The sequence below is a fragment of the Rousettus aegyptiacus genome, unplaced genomic scaffold (genome assembly GCF_014176215.1).
Source record: "Rousettus aegyptiacus isolate mRouAeg1 unplaced genomic scaffold, mRouAeg1.p scaffold_m13_p_6, whole genome shotgun sequence".
Taxonomy (NCBI): domain Eukaryota; kingdom Metazoa; phylum Chordata; class Mammalia; order Chiroptera; family Pteropodidae; genus Rousettus; species Rousettus aegyptiacus.
The window spans coordinates 54,439,192-54,466,320 of record NW_023416309.1 but is presented as its reverse complement, the minus strand read 5'-3'; the positions used below and the strand labels follow the sequence as shown (position 1 = coordinate 54,466,320).

General features: G+C 40.5%; 1 protein-coding gene and 1 pseudogene across 7 annotated transcripts in view; one reads left to right on the top strand and one right to left on the bottom strand.

Moving 5' to 3' along the window:
* ATE1 (arginyltransferase 1) overlaps positions 1 to 27,129 on the top strand; it is a 120,614-nt gene that overhangs the window by 667 nt on the left and 92,818 nt on the right. For 5 of the 7 annotated variants that reach the window (XM_016149090.2, XM_036223640.1, XM_016149088.2 and 2 more), the window contains exons 2-7: positions 2,230 to 2,293; positions 4,555 to 4,617; positions 7,639 to 7,742; positions 9,388 to 9,642; positions 14,299 to 14,528; positions 16,264 to 16,392. In XM_016149090.2, coding sequence (XP_016004576.1) covers positions 2,230 to 2,293; positions 4,555 to 4,617; positions 7,639 to 7,742; positions 9,388 to 9,642; positions 14,299 to 14,528; positions 16,264 to 16,392 — 845 coding nt within the window. Of the gene's footprint in view, positions 1 to 2,229; positions 2,294 to 4,554; positions 4,618 to 7,638; positions 7,743 to 9,387; positions 9,643 to 14,298; positions 14,529 to 16,263; positions 16,393 to 17,336; positions 17,466 to 27,129 lie in introns of all 7 variants that reach the window. The other 2 variants (XM_016149091.2, XM_016149089.2) reach the window with 1 other exon arrangement.
* LOC118604277 lies at positions 12,623 to 12,741 on the bottom strand (annotated as a pseudogene).

Here is a 27,129-nt window from a genome sequence, read left to right as displayed (position 1 = left end):
GTCGCGGTCTTGGGGGCTCCGCGGCTGGCGGGCGTCCTCGGGGGTCGTGGCTCCCCCACTCGGGCCGGTCGGCTCGAGCGACCCAGGGCGCTGGAGTCCCCGCCTGGCCCCTGTCTCTTGGAGGAAGTGCGGAACGCAGCTGCCCCAGAGGGGCCACAGCTGTTGTAACTTAAAACGGACCTCAGCTGATTGAGCAGGGAAGTTTTTAGGTGTTTATTCTTCACACAGGTGCTCGGACATGCGAAATAGTGATTGTCTCTCAGTACCTCCGAGTGTGGGGACAGATGTCCATCACCAGTAGGAGACGGGTAAATAGATGACGGCAGGCTGTGCCAGGGAGCACTGTAGTGTGGTCGGTTCGGGCTGGGGCAGGCAGACCTTTACGTGCTGATGCGGATGTGGGAGCATCTCCATAAGTAAGTGCAAAACGCAAGGCGCAGGGCAGTGGATGTCAGGTGGTGTCATTTGCGTAGAAAACGGTGTGTGCGCGCACATGTGCATGGGCATCCATGAATACAATGTCTCTGGAAGAATATACAAGAAACTGGTGACCGTAGTCGCTACTGATGAGGGAGGCGGCTTGTTTGTGCTGTTTCTGAAATTTTTACCAGGTGTTTATATGCCATGTCATTCCTCCCCCCATCTCAATGACGACGATAAGGCCAGCCTACAGTTTTTGTTTTTGTTTTTGTTTTCTCCTCCATCATGGTTCAGGTTTCTTTCAGAAGATTTTTTTCATTTGTTTTATTTATAAACATTGGCAAATGTAGAATGTCATATTTTAAAGAATAATCCAGCATTGTGGAAAATGAAATATCCTCGAAGACGTAAATTTAGATAGTTTCCATTTTAAAAACATAAATGCCCCACAGGGGCATGCTTTGGGCTATTATTATAGTGTGTCTTTTTACTCATTAATTAAAAGTGTTTATTAGGTGCTGCTTGTGGGTGAGAAGGAGTAGAATGTAATGCAGTCATTAGGAGCGAAGAATATGAAGATGGGCTAAGTGGAAAAATGTTTAGAGTGTAGGATCAGTTAAACGGTGAAAATGAACAGGATGCAAATGACCCGACATGATTCCAACCCTGGGAACAAAAAAAAACTCAGGAGAAGCACAGTAAACTGTGACTGGTAGTAGGCTTTAGGGTATTATAGATTCCTCTTGTCTCCTTTTCAGAATTTTAGTGTTGTGATTATAATATTTATATAATAGGTTATATTATATATGTCTAAAATTAATAGATTCTTATTTTTCCATCAGTTTTAGTAAGAGAAAATTGATTAACATAGATGTCCTGTGTGTCAAGTTCTTTGGAAGAAACCTGCTTTCAACCTTTTCACCTATAGAGATATCTCTATATCTTATTTTATCATCTTATTTTAATTCCAATAATAATCTTTACAATAGGGCACCCCACCAATTGGGTTGGTAGGTTTTATTATTCATTGTTTACAGATGATGAAATTGAGCCTGGCGTTGATGAGCCCCACCCCACCCCCGGCTTCTGGGCAGTTCCGTTGTGCTCCAGTGCCCAAGCTTTTTTCACTGTATCCTGCCCCATCCTGCTCCGTCCTGCTCTGTGGAGCCTGCCACTGTCTTTACCTCCGATGCAGTTTACTGTTTACAAGAAAAAAATTCATTTTTCTTTTAATGTTAATTCAGATATTTCTTTTAATGTTTTCTCATAGTCTTCATTTTTTTATGGTTGTGTAATTTCCTCATGATGATAACATAGAACCTGGGTTACTCTGTTTTACTTCAAAGGAATAGTGCTGTGCACATTCGTCCTATTTTTAATGATCAAGACTATTCTCTGTATATATGTAAAATGTATAAAAATCAGGAGAATTTAAGAACACGTGCGCTTTCTAATTCTTCTGAAGAGACCAGCTTCTTAAATTATTGGAGATATTATGATTTAAAGGTGTGAAGTAATCTGATTGCAGTGAGGATCTAAATTTATGATGTCATAGAGACCGTTGACCAGTCCTGAATTAAATGTAATCAGTGATGTGTTTGCTTTTTAAAAATTACGATAAATATCTCATAATTTTTATTTATGTTATGTATTATGTCAAACTAACAAGTATGAAGCATGTACAAACTTTCGCTTCTCCAGTATAAGCTAGATTTTTTTGCTGCTGTATTCACATTAAAATGATGCTTTGAATTAAAAAAAAGTAAAAAGTTCAGCTTGCTGTAGCTAACACGCTCCTTATCTTTTCAGGCATGTGGGCACATACCATGACCGTGCAGGATTATCAGGATCTCATAGACCGAGGCTGGAGGAGGTAAAGCCCCTTACTACAAAGATGCCGCTCTCGTTACTCAGGTTCTTAGAATTGAAAAGAATATCGTTTGCCTTTAAAATGTTTTCCTGTTGTTGGAAAGAGGTTTAAGGAATTTTTAATTCTTTCGTGTAGTGATTTTGTTCTCTTTTTGAAGCTGTTTTTTTGGGAAAACTTCAACTGTATACAAGTGTAGAGAGTATATTATAATGGATCCCCTGCACCTGTCACCAAGCGTCAACAGCGAACATTTTGCCAATCTTGTTTCATCAGTTCTCCTTGCTTCCTGCAATAGACTGCATGTTGTTGTTAAATCCTACCGTTAAATCCTCACTCCCATTATGATGCTATCTGGAGGTGGAGCCTTTGGGAGGTGATTAGGTGACAAAGATGGAGCCCTCCTGAATGGGATTAGTGCCCTTATAAAAGAGACTGCAGAGCGCTCCTTCGCCCTTCTGCCGTGTGAGGACACAATGAAGAGAGCAACCAGGAAGCTTGTCTTCACGAGACTCCTTGGCTGGTGCCTTGATCTCGGACATCTAGCCTCCAAGACTATGGGGAATAATTTCTGATATTTAAAATCACTCAGTCTATGGCATTTTGTGATGACAGCCCAGATGGGCTAAGATACTCTCCCACTTCTCTCCCCATTAAGTAATTTAAAGCAAATGTCAGGTGTCGTGTCAATATACCTGTAATAAGTACGTGTTTCTAAGAGACAAGGATTCTTTTTTCCTTAATAACGTCCACAATGCCATTTTTATACTTAACAAAATTAATAATTCTTTAATATCACCTGTTACCTAATTTTGATTACATTTTCTGCTTGTCTCAAAATGTCTTTTATTTAATAATTAGTTTATATTAATCTGGATTCCAGTGAAGTCCACACATTGCCTTCGATGACTAAGTTTTTTGATAGTTACTTTTACGTGGATGATTTTAAAGGACTTACTAGGTGACGTTTCTTACGTGAATGCAAGCAGTGTTAAGCGCCCTGGGCCAGTAGTCCCCAGGAGATGTAGGATTGAGCACAGCAAATGAAGCTTCACAACTTTACTTGAACTTAGTAATGAGTCCCAAAAAAGCAGATATAGGACAGATGTTGAAGGAATTCATATGCCATAGTAAGGAACCTTGTTAAAGTTAGTGGGGAATCGCCCAAGGCTTTTACGACAGAGGAGTGTGATGGAATTCTTGTTTTGGAAATGACCATTGACATGGCAGAGAGGTGTTTGAGGAGGTGATCCTGGAGGCAAGAAGACCTGTTCCAGGGATGGTGAGGACTGCTGTCTCTGTCAATAGCAAGGCAATAGATATGAGGGGACAGATGTAAGATATGTTTTAGAGGGAGAAAGCTTGCTGACGGGATAGAGGTGCATTAGTGGAAGGAGTCTGAGATGACCTCCAGGTTCCTGGCTTGGGAACTGAACTCGCGTGTGATCGTTGGGGCTGCCCTAACAAAATACCGCAGATAGGACAGCCTAAACAGCAAAAATTTGTTTCCTCATAGTCCTGGGGACTGGAAGCCCAAAATCAAGGTTTCCACAGCTTCGGTTTATTCCGAGGCCTCACTCTTGGGCTTGCATGTGGCTGCCTTCTTGCCGCGTCCTCACATAGTCCTTTCTCTTTGTGTGCACATCCCTGGCACCTCGTGTCTCTTTGTCCAATTTTCTTTTAAGGACACCGGACGGATTGGATTAGGGCTCATCCTAACAGCTTCATTTTAACTCAAGCACCCCTTTCAAGGCCTTATCTCCGAATAAAGCCACATTTTGAGGTGCTGTCTGTTAGGACTTCAACATATGAATTCAGGGGGACAAAATTCAGCCCCTGTCATGGTTCTGCCATTAACGGAGACCCAGAAAGCGCAGTTGGTTTGGGGGTACTTTGTGCTGGCGCATTTGGAACCCCCACGCGAGGATGTCACAGCAGCATGTATCATCACACAGCATCCTAGGCGGTTTCCTCTGCTCACCAGGGGCGTCAGGGTTGGTGGTCGGTCATGCGTGAAAGAGATCTCAGATGAGGCGATTAACCTCGGGGTGTGTAGGTGCAGGTGTAGCAAAGGAAAAGCTGGCCTCTGGTCCTGGGTGTCCCCACGTTGCAAGATTATTTGGCTTAGGAAGAGTAAATCTAAATGTGTTTTTAAACTATTGATTGGATTTTTACCCTAATTAAGTTTGTGCGCCTATCTATACTCATCTACTTTGGTACATACGAGAAATGTGTAAGAAATTAACAAAATTATTTTATAATTTTAGAAGCGGGAAATATGTGTACAAACCTGTCATGAATCAAACGTGTTGTCCTCAGTACACAATAAGGTAAGAATCTGGATAGAGGATCTATAATATGAAGATCGTATATAATTTTTTAGTGGAATCTTGCTTTTTTAAATGTTCATTTTCATTCATAGACATTCTTTATAAGGAAAAGCAAATGAATTATGTTTTTTTCCATACTGATGTTATATTCACATGTCAATCAGTAGCTTTTAGTAATGTTTAATTGGTCCATATATGAATACGATATTAAAAAAATACCTTTATTTGGCAATCTAGTCAGTGATACCATCAAATATTGGGAAGTGCATTACTTTTAGATATAAAATTTTTATAGGTTTTAGCTTAGGGCTTTCCGTGTTCTATCATGTTACTTGGCACAGTGCTTAACGTTCAAATAATGCTATAGGATCCTGTAGAACAGCCGTCCCCAGCCTTTCTGGCACCAGGGACCCGTGCTCCTGAGACTCTTAACGCCCGAACTGAGTTGGAGCTGAGGAGGTGGTGCTGGTGCTGGGGAGCGGCTTCAAGTACTGATGAAGCTTCACTCACTTGCTGCTTACCTCCTGCTCTGCGGCCCAGTTCCTAAGAGGCCACATACAGGTACCGGTCCGCAGCCCAGGGGTCAGAGACCCTGCTGTAGAAAGAGGAGGAGGAGGGCCAAAATGCGACCTGACGTGTATATTCAGAGTAGTTTTCTTCATTTGAAAAATTAAAACGTCTTTTCCTACAAAGCATTTGATTAATTTTTCATAATTTTTTTGGGTTTGCCCTCTGCTTCCTTCACCCCACCCTAACACAGAAGGATTTTTCCCTTCTTTGGTTAGAATGGCCCTCTCCCTCCTCTCCCCTTCTCCCTTTCTTCTAGGAGAAAATAGGCAAAGTTTAATGATAATTGTGAAGCACTCGTCTTCAGTTTCAGTGTGTATATATACTCTAAATCGGGGTCCCAGACCCCCGGGTCACAGAACAGTACTGGTTCTTGGCCTGTTGGGAACCAGGCCGCACAGTAGGAGGCGAATGGTGGGTGAGCGAGTAAAGCTTCACCTGTATCTGCAGCCGCTCCCCAGCGCCAGCATCACCGCCTCAGCTCCACCTCAGGTCATCAGGCTTTAGAACCTCATAGGAGCACTGGTCCCTGGTGCCAGAAAGATTGGGGACCGCTGCTCTAAATAAAAAAAGGCAGGCACAGTTGTATTCATCATTTTTTGACTGGTCCTCACAGCTATCTGCTTTAGTTGATCTTAATTTGTTTTTGGATTGCAGACTGTTTTGACGATTTGATGAAAGTTAATAGACCCTCTTTGTAACAAAACCGAACGAGAGAGGGGGCACCTGACGCATCACTGTCATCCTGGGATCTCTTTACTGTCATCTTGAGGTTTCTCTTTGTCTCTCGGGCTGGATCCCTGCCTCCTGTCTTCTCTGTCTTTTTCTAAATTATTCCTTCCTTTTAGTGAAGAACATCTTCTAATAGCTTCCTGAGAAAAAGTGCATGAGAGGTAAACTTCGAGACTTTGTATGTCTGAAAATGTTTTAACTCGCTACTCAAACTTTCAGTTTGTTTGCCTGAGTATACAAGTGTAGATTGGAAATAATTTTCATTTAGGATTTCGAAGGCTTTGCTCCATTGTTGTCCTATTGCTGCTGAGAAGTCCAGTGATATTCTGATTTTAGATCTGTTGTCTAAACGTGTTTTCTCTTTGAAAGTTTTTTTTTTTTTTTTGTCTTTAGTGTTCTGATATTTCACAATATGTTTGGTGGGGTGTCTGTTTTCATTCATTGCATATAGACTTGAGGGGCCCTTCTTATCTGTGAGCTCCTCCCATTGTAGCCTTCAGTTCAGGAATTTTTTTTTGTATTATTTTGTAGATCTTTTCCTGTCTATGTTTTTATTCAGATGTTGGACCTTTTAGACTGGTCCTCTGGTTCTTTTCAGTTTTTCATCTCTTTTTGCTGACTCTTTTGGGCAATTTTCTCAACTTTATTTTCTAAGTCATCTATTTAATTTTTTATTCTATTTTTACTTCTGAGGGTTTCTGTGCTTAGACCGTTTTCCCTTTTTCTTTTTTGTAACATGCTGTTGTATGGCTGTAATAGCTCAAGAGAAATAAGAGCGCTCTCAGGATATTTTTATGACTATTTTTTTTAGGTTCTCTTCTTCTCGCATTCTCTTTATCCATCCTCCAGGTTACTTCAGTTTTTTTTGGCGCCCATCCCTGTAATAGACCCTCCTCAAGTGCTTGATGATTCTAACTTTCCAGTTTCCCATTGGAGATTCTGTGTACTCAGGCAGGTCTTGCTTACTGTGGCTTTTGAGTAGGGCGATCTGGCTGGACTGTCTGTTGGGGGAATCTCTCATGTCAGTATTTTTAGGTCTGATTACATTCTGGAGAGAAGGTGTCTGTGGGTATTCTGGGGTAAGCAGGGGAAGTGGGTTTGAGGTGTCAACATTCAGTGTGTAGACTTTTACTTAAGCTTCCTGTTTCCAGTATAGTTCCATTACTTTCAACGGTGCTTGTATCCCTCATGTGAGAAGCTCTATTTTTTACTTATTCCTAAAAATGCAGTTTTCTGCTGGGTTGTATAGGGCGTCATCTTTGCAGAGTCGGGAGGCTGACATCTACTTCCAAAACTTTTAGGGAATCCTCTTATTTTTAGACTCCCTTCTTGCATATCTCCTCAGATGTCAGGTATCGCCAGTCTCTCAGACTTTTAGGGGTCATATAGAGAAAATTGAATATATTTGGCTTTTCTCACTGTCGGTTTAGGATTCAACTTTGGTTGGTGAGTCAATTACCACTTGTACATCTGCTTTCCAGCTTCCAACATTTCTCCCACTCTCTTTTTTCTAGTGGTTCATGTCTTTTTCTTTTTCTTCATCTTTTTTAATCCCTTAACTGTAGTTTTTGTAAGATTTGGGTTGGGTTAGAGGCTACATTAAACTCTGTCTTTTCCAGAAATCCCAGGCATGAGCTTTGCCTCATTGTAGTGAATACTACCCGTAGCTGATTTTACTTCTTCAAAGTTTGAGTTCATTTATTATTTATTTTGTTTTCCTAGGTGCCGACCTTTACAGTTCCAGCCATCAAAATCTCATAAGAAGGTTCTGAAAAAAATGTTGAAATTTCTGGCTAAAGGGGAAATTTCCAGAGGAAATTGTGAGGGTAAGATGAGACGGGGAGGTCTAAAAACTACTTTAAAATGAAGTATCTTTCCAAGTTCTCACTTTCAGTCATTTTTTAAGTTAGGTAGGGGGAAGGAGTCCTTACTACAGCCAAACCCTGTGACTATGATGATGGTGATTACCGTTGGAACTGCAGCTGCTGTCACCTTGATTTGTTGGCCCCAAATCAAGGATGTGGGGAACGTATGCCAGGGAGGGTCTAGCTTGGGGAGAAGATTAAGGATCGTTTTAAAGATGTGATGTCCTGACGTTTATTGAAATATTAGTTTTCATAGTGCTTTGGTAACTCTCACCTTACTTGATCCTAACAATATCCTTAAGAAGTAAACAGAAAGTGGTATTGTCTCTGGGGACAAAGATACTTACATGTAATTTACACGTGATTACACAATCACTTTTACTACTGAGTAAAGTTCAGAGTTTCTGTGTTTGAGAGTAGCACCTACTTGAGTAAATTATGTTGCTCGAGCTGCAGTTTCTTACACGCCTGATAAATTTTGAATTGTAAGTGAATTTCCTAAGAGATAATTACTAACATTTAATGAGCTTTAGTTACAGATAATTCGCAATTTTCACTTTTTTTTAGTATTGCTGCTTTTTAAAAAAGCTTACGGGCAGTGCCTAATATCTGAGCATAAAGCCGGGAATGCCGTCCGTTCTTTGGTTCTGCGCGCTTCTGCCGTAGGCAGTGCTTAACCCCGGGAGCCTCCCACCCTAGTCCGAGCTCGTTATCTCCTTCCCCATGTGTGTTTCGAATGCCTGCAATGGCCCAGGCCCTGTTCTAGCACTGGAGAGACAGGAGCCAGCAAGACAGTGCCCTCATGCCCTGTCCTTAACAGACCAGGGCTCAAGATGACTTGGAGCAGACTTGGCCGAGCTGGGACAATAAGGAGGCCTGGGTCATAGAGGCTCAGGGACAGTTGGAACATTGAGAGTATCAGCATTTTATTTATATATAACCTTAAAGCTTAAGTAGCGTTTGTTGGTTAGTTAATTTAAACTTCTTTTCAGTAGCCGAAATCATGTTTGGAGTTTCAAAAATTAATATTCTGTTAAGCTTTGAGGCTACTGTCCATTCATAAATTTGTGGTTGTCTGTCTTTTTATGTAGCTTTTATGTTTGGTCCTTTATTTGACTTGTCGTAGGCCAAACAGCTTGAACAAAGGGACACTAAAGTGCACGGACTAAACCAGTGACAGAAGTCCGTCTCTCTCCTCACACAGCAGTCCACTGGGGGTGTTCCAGGTTGGCCCGCAGCTCTGCTTCCCCTCCCCGCCGTTCCGGGACTCTGCTCAACACGGGATCCAGCCACTTGCGGGGAGGGGGGAAGGGTGGAAGTTCAGAGTCACAGATTTCCTTTAAAACAAGTGAGGCAAAATCGGGCGTCTCGTCGTGGTTATGTTTCATGGGCAGGAGCGTGGATGGGACTTGCACAGGGCCTGGCAGTGCATGCCCCGGCTTAGGTGCCGCCGTCTGAAGTGCAGCTCCGTCACGTTGGGACACAGGAGAATAGATTTGGTGAACACACAGTGGTTTCTGTCACACTGTATTAAAGGGGCATTTTTTTTTTCTTAATTATGTGAGATGGTCTGGCTGATGGACTTCGATTTTTTTCTGATTTGTAGATGAGCCTATGGAGCCTACCATGGAGGACGCTGTTGCTGGTGATGTTGCGTTAATCAATAAATTGGATATACAGTGTGACCTGAAAACGCTCAGTGATGACCTCAAAGAGAGCTTAAAGAGTGAAGAGAGGAAGAAAGGGAAAAGCTCAAAGAAAGCAGAATCTAATGAATTAATTCAGTCACAAAATATAGAAGCGAAGTTGGGCTCTGGTGAACCATCACACTCACTTGGAGTACTTACAGTTCCTAAGCCAGGTAGTGAAAGTTTGTTACTAGAGTCATCTTAAGTGATTTTCTTTGTGCTTGGGACATTAGCCCTGGACCCTCTCATCAGCTACAAAAAACGAATTACTCATAAGATCTGTAAAATGGATTCCTGTTTTATACAACTTATTCTCTGGATTTAGATGGATTTAAAAAGCCTGAAATAATAGCCTTATTATCCCCAAATACAGATATTTTAACAGAGTTCCATTTTTTCCTAAAACTTTAGGGCCCAAAAGATTTGAGAACCAAATTTTTGTTAGTGAAAAGATATGCTAAACATTTTTATAGTCAAAATAAATTTTAGTTTAAAAATGTTCCGATTCTGATATTTAACTTCACCTTTAATAAGGTAAGATTTTAAAATATATTTACTTCTAAAAGAATTAGGTTTAAAAATTTTATTCGGTGGTAAGCGGGTTTATTACATGTGTATGTGCACATGCATGTGTGTGTTTATGATTCTTTTAAAAATTATTTTACAGGATGTCAGTTTGGGTGGTTTTTATGTTTCAATTTTTGAATTCTTTATTTATACAAAATGATCCAAGGGAGAGATTTTAGGCCTATTTTAGGTTCTGTTGTCATGCGTTATGTGTGTCACAGTGCAGAAAGCTTTCTGTATGCTTTTTTTTTTTTAATGTAAAGCTTCCGTGGCGTTTACATTGATGTTGGTCTTAGATTTCATCCCAACACGAATAGTCTAATCAAATATTTTGAATGATTTAGCTAATTTCTTTCATCTTTTAGTGTCTTAGTCAATAGAATCAGTTTTTTTATTTTTAATTTTTTTATTATAGAAATTACGGCGTATCAGATTTAGAAAGCCATTTTGGAGAATTTCAAATAGAAAATATAGACTAAACATCATCATGAGCTTCCGTGCATTTGAAACAATAGTCGACTCCTGATGACCATCTCGTTTCATCTCTTCTCCTAGCTAGTTCCCCTGCCCGGTGTTGACGCGTTTTCCAGATGTTACATCATCCTGTATTTCAGAACGTACCTCTGAAAGATAACTTTACAAATTACGTCCATAATACTGTCGTTACCCCCGAATAAAATTTCTTAATGCCACTGAATATTCAGTGTTTAAATCTCTAATATTTAACCATGTGCTTGCTGCTCCCGCGTTTTCATTGCAGCTCATTCGTTAGAGAAACCGGGCAGCCTGTGGGTTTGCTGGCTCTGCTCTGTGCGTCTGACCAGAAACGTCCGCAGTGCGGCTTTGCACGTTCCCCGCCCGCCCGTGAATTGGTGGTTACTTTCAAGCCTTGATCAGAGTTCAGCATTTAATTGCTGTTTCACTTTCTGGAGGGGAATAAACCTTAATCAGATTTGGGTTCAAAGTGTTTATTTGGGGATGGGTAAGGTTACTTCTCGAGTGGTGGGTGTTCTTTCAGGAGACAGTTAATGTCTGGGTTCCTCTCTTCTTGTTAGTGTTAGTAGCCATGGATGCTCAAGGCATTAAATTCATTAGATAGTCTATCATTCATTCTTCATTTACAGCTGGAATCCTTCTGCAAAGAGAACTGTCCCCTCATCTGCTTGAGGCGGGACAAATTCTTTTATTTTTCATTCTTCAAAGTAACATCTTGCAGCGGCCAGTTCAGTTCATTTTTGAGGGAGTGTCATTGTGAATTCATGGATCTAAACACATTCACTGTGTTATAATCCTTTGCTCCCGTGAGAGCTTCCCTTAGTTGGCTTCTGAGCCCTGTTGGTGCGGTCTTGGCTGTCTTCACTGTGTCCTTGCTATCAGGTGTGACACGATGCTCCTGGATCATCTCGTCCAGCCATTTCTCCAAGGAGTCCTGGTTGGTTTGAGTGGGAAATGGTATTTGGAGATCACAGATGAGTCTAGACGCTGTCGTCGCTACTGGCTTGGTCGTTGTTTTCTAGGCCTTTCCAGTGAGCAGGCTTAAGGGATCTTGAGGTCACATTGATACATCCAATTTAAATTCAGTACCACAGTATTTTTACCTTTTTTTTTTGTCGGTTTCTCTCACACTTGTATCATCTTTCTTCCACATTGAGAAACCTGGCTCTCTAGGACTTTGGGGGTGGCAGGGTTAGATGAGAGCATCACGGCTACCCACCGGCTTTACCCTACCTTGCACGCGGTCTTAGAGTGACCACCAGCCTTACCTCCGGCAGTGTCATTACTGAAACATTGCATTTTGGGGGTTTTTCCAATATCTCTAAGACTGTGAAACCTTTTCTAAAAAACATATAGGGCCAATTTAGGTTTTCTCTGGAAACCTGCATTTCCATTTTATTTTTAAAAATATTAAAAGCATATTCCCTTGGACTTAATTAGAAGCTGTATGGATCAAGTGACCTCTGTTCCAAACAGATGGGACTAATGGAGGATTCTTGAGTGGTTTGAATCCCTGGATACAGGGTTGGTATGATGTGCTGATTTTATGTTGTTGATCCGTTTACATCCAGCTGGAGGACTTTATTGATCTGGGAAGATCCATATCTAAAAAAGCAGAAGTCCTCATTTGCTATCCACTGTAGTGAGTGACTCGATAGCACATAAAAGTAGAGGAAAGCAGCCGTGATAAGGATCGTTTTGTCCAATGAATGAATTGACGTAAAGATAACATAGGCGGTCTTTCGTAAAAATACTGAAATTTTGTTTCTTAGTTCACTCTAGATAGTTTCATAATTCATAATTTTAAAACTTTGCTAGGGACTGTAATTTTGAATAACTGTAGGAAATGCGGGGCCTTTTCGGTCATTGCCAGTGATGGAATGCCTATGTAGGTAGAACATTATTTTAGGTATTGGTGACACACATAATAGCTGATAATAGCAGGTAGCCCTAGTTGCAGGGTAGGTACTATTTTATGAGCTGCACGTATCTATTATTTTTTCCTTAGGCAAGGCAACCCTTGGTCCACCTCACAGATTGCAAGGACCTTGTCATTTTACAATCCCTTAATTTTTTTATTTTTGTTTTTTACGCCTACAGTGTCCGGTCTTTCTAGGCGGTCTCTCATCCAAGTACTAACCAGGCCCGACCCTGCTTAGCTTTTGAGATCAGACAGGATCAGGCTTGTTCAGGGTGGCATGGCCTTAGACGGAGCTGCACACACCTTAACTCATTTAATCCTCCCAGGGGCATCGTGGGTGGAACTGGTTATCTTTCTCATGCGGATGAGGGGACTTGCCCAAGGCCTCCAGCCAGCCTGCTGCTGACCTCGCGGGTCTGGGGCGGAGTGCATGCTCGTACCCTGTGTGTCCTTGTGCCCCAGAACAAATCTGAGAGAAGACACAGTCCCTAGCCAAAGAAAATGGGTTCTTTGAGGCAGCAGAGGAATGGGTAAAATCAGCCTTTTGTTACCTGGTTGCTGCACGTACTCTCAGTCTTTTTTTGTGGGTAAACTGTGTTTTTAGGTGGAAGACATGTTCACGAAGTTGTAATGTGGTCTCAGTATTACTGAACTCGCTTTCTCGTCAGTAGTTTCTTTTGACTAGTTTTTGGTCTCAGGCAAGTCCCTTGACTCTCTAGGTCTTACTTTTCTTCTCTGTAAAATTGAACTTGCTATTCCTGTAAACCTTCTTTACACTGACTTTTACATAATTTGAATATGTAATTTAAAAGTATCATATTTTTAATTTCCTTCATAACTTTAAAAAATTACAAACTAATGTTCATTGTTAGCATATTTAGAGAAAATAGAGGACTACCAAAAAGAGAAGAAACCCCTTTATTTCAAAACCCAAGTAAATTGACTGTTAACGTCGTATATTTCTAGGTTTTTTTCTAAATACTTTTACTGTATATATTTACACATAATTGGAATTATTTTTTAACATTGTATAATGACAAATCCCCTAAAATTTCTAAAGCATTTTTAATGAGCGTATGATTTTCTTTTAGTTATTTTAAACATTGCGTAATTACTTTAAGATTGGGCATTTAGATCATTTAGAGATTTTCATTTGTGTTCTTTGTCTGTATGTCTTATAATTTACTCAGGATAGATTCTTTGAGGATGACTTACTAGATTGAAGGGTACTCACTAAAATGCGTGGTTTATAATATTAACATTTTTATATTTTAAAAGGCCTTGATACTTGCTCTTTTAGTTAAGACAGCCCTGTGATTAAGTAGAGCTAACTAATGAGACTCCGCACTTAGGTGGAGAGAGACACAGATACTTTCAGCTAAGTAAGGGTGTTCTTCCATGATAAAGTCCGCCAGAGTGTGCGCTGGGATTGGAACTCATTTACAGTCAGAAGCCAAGCACACATCCGTGTCACCAGTGCTTTCAGGAGCCTGTCCCCCAGAAATGTGGCTGGCGACAGCCGTGTCCTGAAACAGAACACACTCGATGATGTTCTTTCTGCTTACAAAGGCAGAGAAGAAGGTGAATGTTTTTTTAAAAGGAGAGAGACTTTCAATGAGAACTGCCGGAAAAGTTCCGTGCTCGTTTACGTGCTTGGGCAGTTCCTGTTTCTGACATAGAATTTTAAGGTCAGCTGAGAGCCCCACGCCAGGGTCCTCTGAAACTTGGCTTACCCCAGAGCTAACTCTTTGGACTTATTCTGTAGAATCTTTGAGACTTTTGAAAAAACATTTGTAAAACCAAATGTGATTGGTCTAATATTTAATTTTTTTTTTTTTTTTTTTAGGCAAAGGGGCAGATTTGAGTAAGCCTCCATGTCGAAAAGCAAAGGAAATCCGGAAAGAAAGGAAAAGGTTAAAACTCATGCAGCAGAACCCAGCTGGAGAACTCCAGGGCTTCCAGAGTCAGGGCGAACCACGGTCTTTGTTCCCACCCAAGGCTAGATCCAACCAGCCCAAGTCACTGGAAGACTTAATTTTTGAATCTTTACCAGAGAATGCATCACACAAGCTGGAGGTATTTTGAATGATATATATATTTTGAGTTTGTTTTATTTTTTGTTTTCTGTCGAGTACCTTATATATTTCCATTTGAGGTTATACTAATTCGTTGATGTGTTGCTGTTTAAATAATGAAAAGTTAAAGTGAGCTGGGATGGAGTAGCGTTTGTGTATACTAAGTCAACTGCTACTTGAGAGAAACTTTTTTTTAAGATTAAAAAAATGGGTAGTTTGACTAAAGTCGTGAAAACAATTGCAATTTTAGCATGTTATGATGTGTCAGGTACTCTGGCTTTTGGTATCCCTTGACTGAAATTTAGTAGTTAAAAGTGAAAAAGAACAAATATTATTTAAATTTCATTTTGGGCAGTTTTGGTTTAGATAGTAAAAGATCATACTAGGCAAATCACTGTTTTTTTCTGTTCTAATATTCTGATTTTGATCAGGGCAGCAGATAGTATTACATATGCAAGCCATCAGGTAGAAATTAACTAAAAAAAAAATTGTACTACTGTAAACTTCTTTCATTAATTCTCCCAAACCGATTTGGGCATCATATGAATACTTTGAGAATATTCCTATTATTTTTCCCAAATTGACTTACATTCCAGATTCAGTCTAGATTTTTCAGTATTTGTTTGGTATTTATAAATTTCTTTTCTGAAACATGAGCCATAATGATTTTATCATATTCTCATACTTGATTAGTAACTGGCCAGCCTTTGAATTGATAGCTTGGTATCATTTAAGAACATCACTTAACACTTCGACTTGATATTAAAAATTAACCTGGACACAGTTAAAGTTAATGCTACTTAAAATAGCTGATGAGTTTTTGATTTTTTGATCATAAATAATAATGTCTTCAGGGCACCGGGCATACCCACCGTCACAGGTCTACAGTAGGAAGCTTTTGCTCTGGGATGTAACGGTACCCAGGATGGATAGGGATTTCTTGTCCACTGGGTGTCACTCTTTCTTGACGGAAGAATTACTTCTCAAGGCAGACACGAAAAGTTTCCAGTTTTCTGTGCTTATTATATTCCATTTGATTTTCTGTCTTTTTCATTTTACTAACACATTTTAACTGTTAGTAAATAATTAATGTTAAGTGTTAGCCATTACTCTGTGCGATTACAGTTTTTAACTCGTTTTCATTTTATGTAAGAGTAATCTAAGGCACAGAGAGGTTAGTTTATATACTCAACCAAGATGGTGACATTAAGATTTGAGTAAAGGAAATCCTGACTTTAGAGTTTTCGTTCTTAATTATGCTATGAGATAGGAACACTTTGTTGTCTTATGCTTATTAAAAAAAAAAGTTGTAAGGTTAGTGTTAGAAATGACACATGAAATAGTGTCCAAAAATATATATTCACCTTATTAGTCTTTCTGACTGAGATACTGAAGGTGGTTGCATACAACTAAGATTAAAGAGTATGTATTTGTGTTTGTGTCGCAAGTGCCATAAGTATTCTGTCATTTTATGATAGAGCCCAGCTCACATAACTCAGTCATAGAATCTGACTAGTCTTAGGATTTGGACAGGATCCTCTGCCTTCTTAATGAGTGTCATTTGGAGAAATTACTTTGTTTACGAATGGGTTGATTTTTTAATATTAAAATATATGTTTATGCTTTAATATTTGTGTTAATATTTTTGGTTCTTTTCGGGTGGGAATAACTATTAATACATATTCCATGGAATAAATAAATGTATTAATGAAAATTGTTTTTAACTCCTTCTGAAGGTGAGGGTGGTGAGATCATCTCCACCAAGTTCTCAGTTCAAAGCCACAATGCTGGAGTCCTTCCAGGTCTATAAACGTTACCAGATGGTTATCCACAAGCAGCCACCTGATAAACCAACTGTGAGCCAGGTCAGCAGGCCAAGTGTAATTTTTCTGTGCAAATGGAACTTTCCCTCCATTTGATATCACTGTATGAATCTTTGGTTTATTTTTGGTGCATTTTATTTATATCCAATTTGCAGCCTATCTGCAAAGAGTTAGGACTATGGATCAGAGGACATTCTGAAAGTGCAAATTTTACTAGGGTCACATTAAGTGCCAATCATGTCTAATTGCAAAGTGGAAAAGTAACACACAAAATGAGTTATTTTTACTTAAAGTCACTACGTTCAGATGCATTTATCTAAAAGTGATGAATAGAGCTCTAAGTAAATATATTAGGAAAAAAGCAAAATAACTTTTACTTTTTATGGTAGGCATACTTTGCCTGGTCAATGGTTAATATGCTTTATCTCCATTCGAAAGTCATGTGTCAAAAGGGTCTGTAACAGCTGACTTACTCTTTTGCTGTGCTGCCCATACACGACGGGAGGAACTGGAAATCTAGACAGCACAGCGCTTCAGCAGAAGCCCTCAGCTGCTCATGACGTTACAGATCAGAGTACCCAGGGAAAACTTGGGCGGAGAAAAGGCTTAAAATACTTTATATGTAGTGGTGACCTAAACGGTGGCCATTATCATTAGCATTATCATTGATATCAATGAATTATAACTATTGACTCCAAGGCATGCAGAAAACCACTGTAGTCGGGTAGAGAAAACACCAAAGGAAAAGAGAAGCGGACCGCCTCGTTCCTTCTGGGTTAAATTCGCACCAGCGCTAGTGCAAGTCAGTGCTCCAGGCTGTGCCTGTCGGCCTGGTCCAGGGTCCAGGGTCCATTTATTTGGTGACAGTCCCAGTGCTGAGCTTTGGAATGGATTTGCGGAGATCTTACTCTGGCCTCACCTTCAGAAGCATGTCGGCAGGTGGAGGTATTTCAATAGCATTTGCTTGTATTTTCCTTGCTCTGAAGGTGAGGTTAGTACCTGTCTCCTTTGAGGACCCAGAGTTCAAGTCGTCCTTCAGCCAGTCATTTTCTTTATATGTCAAGTATCAAATGGCCATACACCAGGATCCGCCCGATGAATGTGGGAAGACCGAGGTACCTTTTGTTAAATGTTTTCCTGTGTTGATGATATTGTGTATGAAGAAGCGTAACGTAACTTTCTTATGCTGTTTTTTTATCTGTTAAGTGGAGGGTATATTACTTTCTATTCTAAGTGTGGATTACTGAGTGTTTGTGAGAATGAGTCATATGTGAGAGCATTTTAAGTCCTCAGAGTAAGGGATGTGTTCTTTTTCAGTGATCTGCCCAGGACCCCAGATGTAGCGTGTTTGTCTTGTAAGCCATGGGGTTCGGTCAGCAGACACCACTGAGTGGTTGCCATATGCCAGCCTTTGTGCCACAGCACAAAGGGAAGGGTCTCTGGCTTCAAGAAATCGATAATCAAATGAGAAGGACCAACCAGTCAACAAGCTATTAACCAGAAGCAAGTGAGAAAGAATTAAATATGTTGAGATTATATAGAGCATCATTTAATGAGCATTTATCGAGAGCCTATATTTTTTAGACTGGAGATATTTGTTTTTAATTTATTTAAATTAGTTTCAAGTATACAGTACATTGGTTAGACATCTATGTAGTTCATAAAACGATCCCTCCAATTGCTCCCTCCCTCCCCTGCCCCTCCACCTAGCCATCATATTAATGCTAAGTGTATTCCCTATGCCGTGCTCCCCATCCCCGTGACCAACTATCAACAACTAATTTGTACTTTTTTTAACCCTTCAACTCATTCTCCCCTCCCCCCAAACCTCCTGCCCTCTGTCCGACACCAAATTATTCACTATATTTGTGAGTCTGTTTTTGATTAGTTTGTTCTTTTTGTTCCTTAGATTCTGCATATAAGTGAAATCATATGGTATTTATCTTTCTCTGTCTGATTTATTTCACTCAGCATAATAACCTCTAGGTCCATCCAAGTCGCTGCAAATGGTAGGATTTCATTTTTTTTTTTTAATGGCTGAGTAATATTCCATTGTATATGTGGACCATAGTTTGTTTATCCAATCATCTGTTAATGGGCATTTAGGTTGCTTCCATACCTTGGCTATTGTGAATTGTGCTGTCTTGAATATTGGAGTGCATAGATCTTTACGAATTACTGTTTGGGTTTTCTTTAGATAAATATCTAGAGGTGCAGTTGCTGGGTCAAAAGGTATATTCATTTTTAATCTTTTGGGAAACCTCCATACTGTTTTCCATAGCAGCTGTACCAATTTACAATCCCACCAACAATGTATGAGCATTCCCTTTTCTCTGCATCCTGCCCATCACTTGTTTTTTTGATTTGTTGATGACAGCCCTTCTGACAGGTGTGAGGTAATATCTCATTGTGGTTTTAATTTGCTTTTCTCTGTTGGTTAGCGACCTTGAGCATCTTTTCATATGCCTGTTAGCCATCTCTATTTCCTATTTGGAGAAGTATCTGTTCAGGTCTTCTGCCCACTTTTTAATTGGATTGTTTGTTTGTTTGTTTGTTGTTGAGTTGTATGAGTTCTTTATATATTTTGGATATTAACCTTTTATCAGATGTATCATTAGCGAATACCTCCTCCCAGTGGTTTTCTTTTTGCTTTGTTGATAGTTTCCTTTGCTGTACAAAAACTTTTTAGTTTGATGTAGCCCCATTTATTTATTTTTTTCTTTTGTGTCCCTTGCTTGAGGAGAGACATCGGCTTCAATATGGCTCCTTTATATTATCAGATGTAGGTGTTATGATCAGCTGGACTTCAGGTGTTTCTCCACGTTGATTATTTTAAGATTGGTTGTAATTTCACTGAGGACCTGGGAGGAGACGAACCCTGCTTTTCCCTAGTCTGCCGTCTTCCCAACCGCTAGCCTGGAGAGATTTAGAAGAATAAGACATTGCACAGTTGTTACAGTGGGACAGTGGCGTGTGTTGGAAGAAAGATGCCAACGGATGCAGACGAATTAAAGTTTTGATTTGTTTGGTGGTCTTTTTTTTTCATGACAATGCGTTAGCTTAAAAGCAATGATTACAAGGAGGGAGTTACTGCCGCACGTTTCCTGAGAGGGCCGACGTCCGGTCTCCCAGAGCCTTGCTGGTTAAAGCGTGGCGCGCAGACCAACAGCGTCTTGAATGCAGACTCTTAGGCCCCCGCTCAGACCTCCTGAACCAGAATCTGCATTTCGAACTCGGTTTCCAGGCTATTCGTGCACACGCTGCCGTTGTAGAAGTGCTTCCGTTAGTCCCCCATGGAGACATGAAGCCCTGGACGATTGCACTGACGGGTCCTAGGGGTCCTGCCAGGTGCAGGAAGCGCTCTTTGATGTCCTCAGGGAGCCCCGCTTCTTCCTGAACAGTGCTCCTTCCTTCCACCTTGGAGGTTCTGGCTTCGTGCCCGCTGGCATACCAGGTGCGATAGTTGAGCCGGAACGTCTGACCGGATCTGATATGTTTACCAGCAAAATAAAGATCACTTTGCCAGGACTCCCTCCAGTAGGCTTCAGACCTCTGTGGAGTCCGTTCCTGCAGACTTCGCCCAGTGCCTAGGATGTTCACAGTGTAACTGGGGAGAGGCAGGTAAGCAAGACAGTGCTGGTAGAGTCAGGTATTGGGTTAGTATGGAAAGCCAGCAGAGTGTGGGACTACAGGGTACAGAGGTTTTTCTGAAAGAGGTGACATCTGAGCCAGGTGTGCAATGATGAGCATTTGTCAGGCCAGAGAGGGAGAGGAGCATTCTCCGCAGAAGGACAATAGATAAGAAGAATAAGGTGCCACGTGTGGAATATTCTTATGAAATTGAACCTGAATCTATCAGCTTCTAGGTACAATAATCAATCAGTTCACAAAAAATAAGAGGGATAAAGGAATATGTTAAAATGACACTCGGACACTTCTGTAAGGCAAATGACCTAATTTCTTCATATAAAAAGAAAACAGTGTTTTTTTTTTTGAAAAAGAATTCTCTGATTTAAAAACTTTCAAAAACGTATAACTACAATACCATAACCACTCTCAGCAAATTTAATAATTATACATCTAATACCCAGTTCATGTTTGATTTTCTTTACTTGTCCTAAAAATGTCTTTTTATAGTTAGACTCTGGATTCATGTAAGGTCTATAAGTCACACTTGGTTGACATGCTCTGAAACATCTTTTAATTTAGAACAAATTTCCCTCATTTTTGATAGTAGTTTTTAAAGGAACGGAATCATTTGTGTTGGAATTAACTTTGTTTCCTTCTATCGATTCTGTTTTAAAATACAAGTAAACATTCATGTGGTATCCGTGTGTGCATGTGAGATGTTTCTGCGTGTGCTTTTGTGTCGGCGTGTGTATACGTGTGCGTTTGTCCTGCATACCATATCGCTTACACATACACTCACACGTACGTGCACACAGCTCCACCTCTTCCTTGCACAGAGGGAGCGTGCCAGCCTTGTGTATGTCTCGGAGGTCACTGCACAGCAGTCCGTGGAGAGACCTTCGTTTCGTAGCTCGTAGTCTTCACACAACTACCATCATGTTTTTTGGACGTTTATTGATGGCCATTTGTCTATTTCCAGCCTTTCACGCTTGCACGGTGTTGCAGTGAGTACATGTGTGCATAGAAGTTTCTGTATTTTTGTCAGTTGTTGTTACAGGTTTCCAGGTGCTGGGTCGAGGGAGGGTCTTTATCTCAACTGCGTGTTTTAACCCGTTTCCTGTTTAGAAATAAAAAAAGTGCAGCTCGCCACCAGCGAACATGCTCTTTGAGGCTGAAGCAAATCTGACTGGTTCTCAATGTGAAAATAAAATATAAAAACTTCTTGGAGTAATTTCTAAGCAGCTTGTCTCTAATCCTAACATAAATTGGATTCATCAAATGAATCTTCGGTTATCAACTGTTCGAGAACTGTTAACATGCACAGGAATGCTACGTTTTCTAGGATTTGATCTTTTCAGGGATCAAGAATCACTGTACTTTGTAAGTGGAAACATCACTACTAAAACCAGGATGCTATAAATAAAATGTCATTTGTTTCCAAAGACTATTGATATACTAGAGTGATGGCGAAAATAATAATAAAGCCGAGGTATTTCGTGGCAAACTTTGGGGGCGAGTTCAGGGCTCTGATTCATGCGTCATGAGTTGCAAGCGCTGCCAGTGAGTAACCTCGGGACAAACGGGAAATGGGTTCAAAGGAGTAGGGCGGTCCCCACGATGCTGGACATTCCAGAATCCTCCCTGGTACCAAATGTCCCTTTGGCGGCGGGTCGCGTGGGAGGTTTTTATTCGGAAATGATGAGACCGTAGGCAGAGCCAGGTGGGGTGCGCGATGGAGCTTGACGCGAGCGATCGGCGGTAGGAGGAGGATGCGGCAGATGCTGAGGCGGTGGGAGCGACGAGGGCCTGGGACGTGGCGCGAAGAAGGACGTCTGTGGAGTTGGGGGTGGGCGGAGAGCCAAGAGTTTCCGAGTGTTTCATATCGCAGGAGCCTAATTCTTGTCGTGGAGTACCAAAGTGGTTTCGCCTTGTACATGACGGCAGTTTTCCACACGAGTGAGTGGCCAGCGTTCCTGTGCTCAGAGGCAGAAAGAAAAGCCAAAAAAACTTTTCGTGAAAAGTGTAGCAGTCCTCCTGCCTCGCTTCCGGGGCTCCATGCAGCGGCTCACTGCGGTGTGGTTTTATTAATATAATAGGCAAAACCAATTTAATTATGTCTAAGAAAATACATTTTTTGCTCCCATAAAACATTCAAATTTAAATAAGTCAGCGTACAAACTTGGGGACTCGAAGCAACTGTTTCAGTGCATAAAATCCATTTTGACTCTGTGGCTAACCGTAAAATAATCATTTACACATCCCGAAAAGTAGGTTATTTTCTGAGAGATTTGATGAGAAGATAAATAAATATAGATTGCTATGATATCCAAAATAGGAAGTCAGTTCTTTTTACTAACGTCTTTAGAAAAGTAGCATATAATTGAAGATGGCGAGTTTGTACAGGACTTCATAAATTAGCATGTTTGTTTCTCTTACTATTTTCAATCATGCAGGTAGATGGAGTATCAGAAAATAATACGGTATAAATGAAAACGAGAATAATTTGTGACCCATCTTTGGGTAATACAATATGAAACCTGCACTTAAGAATCTTTGTTTTCGAAAATACCAGTAATTCCACATGATATAAACAGGAGATTTTTAGCTGAAATTTTGTCGATAGTGTGGAACATACGATTATCTGATAATGTTTATTAAGTGCCATTTGTTCTGTAGAATAATGAAAGTTGATCTCAGCTCTTTAAAACAATTTGAAATGCAGCCTGCCGTCAGAGCTCCAGTAGTCTCCTCACACTTTGGAAGCATTTGACTGAATTGTTTTCCACATTTCATTATAGACTTTCAAACGTAAAGGAAAATGGAAAGAATAGTGTGCTGATGACCCATACACTCATCGCCTCGGCGCAGCAGTGGGTAGCGTTTCCGTGTGTGCTTTATCTTGTTTGTGTATGAATCATTTTATTTTACAATGCACAGTATGACATTTTACTCCTAAATTCTTTAGCTGCCATCTCTGAAAATAAGATGTGCGTTTCAAAATGTACTATCATTCTTAAGCATAAGAAAATTAACAATAATTTATAAATATCATGTAATATATTTGTGTTCGTATTTGTCTTATGTATGTTTTCTCATTTTAAAAAAATTAGCATCTGATCTAGGTTCACGTATTAGATTTAGTTGTTATTTTATATTTTGTTTACCTCTAGAACAGCTTCTGTTTTATTTTTTTGTGATACTGACTTCTTTTCCTCAATTTCTTACTTGGAAACTTGAAATTTATGAACAGAAAAGCTGAAAGACTACAATGAACACCTTTAGATGGTCACCAAATTTCATCAGTTAAGTTTGTCACATTCCCTTTATCTTTCTTTTTTTACTGAAACCACTTGGTAGGAACCTGTGGATAATACACCACCTGTAAATACTAAGCATGCTTCTCCTAAGAAAAAGTACATTCTACATAACCACAGTGTTTATTGTTCTTAAAAAATTAATAAACTCTGTTAATAGCGGAATTCATATTCAGATGTTTCCAATTATACCAAAAATACTTTTTATAGCATTTAAAAATATATAGTATCCAGTGGAGTTTCATGCATTGCATGAACTGTTATGCTTATGTTATATTTATAAGATGGTTTGTTAACTTTCTTTAGTCTTTTTTTATTTTTTTCTTATGACCGATATTTCTCAAGAGTGTAGGCCAGTTGTCTTTAGACTGCCTTATATTTGGGATTCAAGTGTTTCCTAGTGATTAGATGCAGCCTTAATGTTTTTAGGTGTAGGTTATGTGTACTTAAAAAAAACTTTATAAAATATATTTTTATATACAAAACTACACATAAGTGTTCAGATACATGAATTTTTATGAATTGAACTTGCTCTTAAAACTGGCTCTCAGATCGAGACGTCAGCTACAGATCAAGAAGTCGACTACTACTGGTCTCTAGAAGGCCCCTTTCCTCCTTTCCCAGTCACTGCCAGTGCTCTCTTGACGTGCAAGACTGTGGAAGCTCTGCTTGTTTTATGCTCTATGTGAATAGAATCGTATTTGTGTACTCTCTTGTGGTTTCTTTTCACGCAGCATTGTTAGTGCAGTTCATATATGTTATCGCATGTTGTAGATTGGTGAGTCTCTGCTGTATAGTGTTCACCTTATGAAGATGCCGTAATTCATCAGTTTCTGCTGCTGACGAGAGTTTGAGCAGCTCCTGGTTTGAGGCTGCTGTGAAGAGAGCCCCCCGTGTACATCTTTGGACGTGTCTTGGCAGACGCACGGGTTCATTTCTGTTGGGTGTCTGTCTAGGCGGAATTGCTGTGTCTGGGGTATGCAGATGTCCAGCCTTTTAGAGACTGCCAAACAGTTTTTCCAGGGTTGTGCCAGCTTTTTTGTCCAGTTGTATCATGTCAGACAGCACATAATGTCAGCTTGTCCCTTAATTGTCCCCCCCCCACCTTGTCCCTTATTTGTGATGCTAGGCCTGCTCACTTGATTGGATGGCAGCCATCAGATCTCTTTATTCAGTGACATTTTCACTTTTGTAATTAGATTTTTCCATCGTAAAGGCATATTATACCCTTACTGTTTAAAAAGTAGTCTGTGGGATTATGTGGTTGAGATATTGAATAACTTTTTCCCCCGACAACCTATCATCTAATCATTTTAGCATCTTTTGATGTTCCTTGCCTGAATCAGTAGCTATGGGAAGGCGGGAGGGACTGCAAAATGGCGATTTAATTAAGAAATCAGACCTCGTCCAACTGGTTCCTGAGAAGTGTTCCATTCGCACAGCAGAAGCAGGCTAATGGTGCGCCCCTATTTCCCCTCTGTAGGACAAGCATGTGACGTGATTTTGTGATATATGTGTGTATATAATATCACGGTTGTATTGTTATAGGATGAAAAGAAATTCGATTTAAGTTTTAGGGATGTATATTCCTATCCCTACTTCTGTTGTGAGGTTGAGTCTTTTACCTGAAGTGTAGTTGGGGAGGATAGAAGGTAAGCTCGTCTTGAGTGCTTTGCTTATCAGTCACTGTGTGGTCGTGTGTTGGGGTGTATCCAGTGTCAAGCAGGGAGGGCTCGCTCGTGGCATCATTATTATGTACCCTGCCTTTTCTTGCCTGTGACCCTCGGGGCTGGGGTGAAGGGTTGGACAGCCACCCCCATCGGATGGTGGCTCCTCTGATTTCAGTCTCCTCTTGTGTTGACTAGAACCCTTCTCAAACTGTTCGCCCCATGCTTTGTTATCTGCAGTGGACGCCTGCCTGCTTTAAATGAGCTTCTATTAAAGATCCGACCGCAGAAGGATTTCCTTTCGCTGGCATACCGCTCCCTGTCCAATTAGACAGAGTGGGGTTCTCAGGCTCATGGTCACCCCGTTCCACGTTTTCATTTTTCCTTCCGCTCTGTCACACAAGCACACGTCAGGAACAAGAAAACAGCCATCGCAGGCGAAATAGTTTGTCACCTGCTAGTGTCTTTGTCGGCACTGGAGCCTCGTCTGGCGTGGACTGCAGAGCCCATCGTGCTCGCGTCCGTTCAGAGCAGCACAGCAGCCCGCTGAGCCCGCTGAGCCCGCTGAGCCTGCTGCCCAAGCTGGTGGAAGGGCCCTCCCAGGCCACAGATGCCCAGCTAAGTAACGTCAGGCCAGGCTTTCTCTGCTTGCCTGTAGGTAATCATGATGTTCACAGTGTTACATTTAGTTTTTAAAGGAATTTTTTAAAAGGCTTAAAGAGCAAAATGTTAACAAACTGGTTTTTAGAGCAGTTATAGGTTAAAAAGCTTTTTATGAAAGTTCAGGTATTTGAAAGTATTTGAAAGTCATAGTCTTAGGATTAATAACTAAATCCGAATGATACATTTTTATGTTAATTTAAAAAAACTTTAACATTGGAAATCTCCAGCAACATTTCGCAGTCGTGGGTGGGTAGAGAGCGCAGTGCACCTGTCACTCAGCCTCAGTGTGGCCAGCACAGCCTTAGGTCCCAACTTTTTGTTTGCTGGATTATCTAAAAGCATCTTCCTGAAATTGCCATTTTTTCCTGTGCTTTTTTCTGATTCCATCAGGTGATTTCATTTAAATTTAATAAGTGATTAAGGTTATTTCATGGAAAGTGCTATTTCCTAAATTCAGAGAACTTCCTGTGAGAGGCTCAAATGTAAGGAGCGCTTCACTTCTGGTGGATGCTTACTTTGGGGAAAGTAGTTTTGTGTTCAGGCATACACGGTTAGACAGCAGACGTGGTAGCCTTTGAAAGGGGGAAAAGTCGCAATGGGTCCATTCTGACCTTACGGAGAAATCCAAGGAGACAGTAGATCCCTGGGTTGTGGTCTCACTCCGACCACCAGGTGGCGCTCTAGGTCCAGCACAGATTTGCGCCTTGACGCTGGCTCAGTCCCGGTCCTGTGAGGGGTGTGTGAGCTGCGTATCCACAGCCTGTGAGATATGGAGAAATGCTTTTCCTTTGCCATTGAGGCACTGAATATGATCGTTAACAAGTGATTCTTCGGTTGTTAAAGATTTCAGCATTTTCCTGAACTTAACTTATAGAAGCTTTCAGCTTCATTTTTCCTTCTTAATAGTCTTACTCTGTGTATCTGAAAATAATAACTTATGTTTAGAAAATTAGTCACTGTATCAGACTGACACTTTAGTTATGCAAACAAACCGGACAGCCATGTGCTATTTTATGAATTGTTGTCATATAATTAACAGAATTTGAATGAAGGCAAGCTCTGAGCATTTCGAAATTTTTTCTTCCTATGTTTGAGGCCAGGGCTAACTTGTTTGAACGAAGTAGAGGGCTTAGGAAATTATTTGTGCAATTCAATCAAAAAAGCCACCTTTATGAGCAACCCCTAAGTCAGGGCACTTTTGTATTGTAGTCTGTCTTAGGGTGTGTTGTAAGACTGAGTAGTTGAATCCCAAAGCTTTTGAATCATTTATTTAAATAAACTAGAGCAGAGTCACTGTGTACCCCCAGCATAATGGTAATTTGGGGGGAACTGCAAGGGGCTGATTTACAGCTCGCGCTGGGAAACATTTTTTCTTAAAGTTTATTTTGGTCAATAATTTCTAAAAACTTGTGTCATCAGAAAATCATACCATTATACAACATTAGAGACAAAAGGATCTTAGTGATTGTTGAGAATTAAAGTAATTTGTCCAAGATAACTTGGGT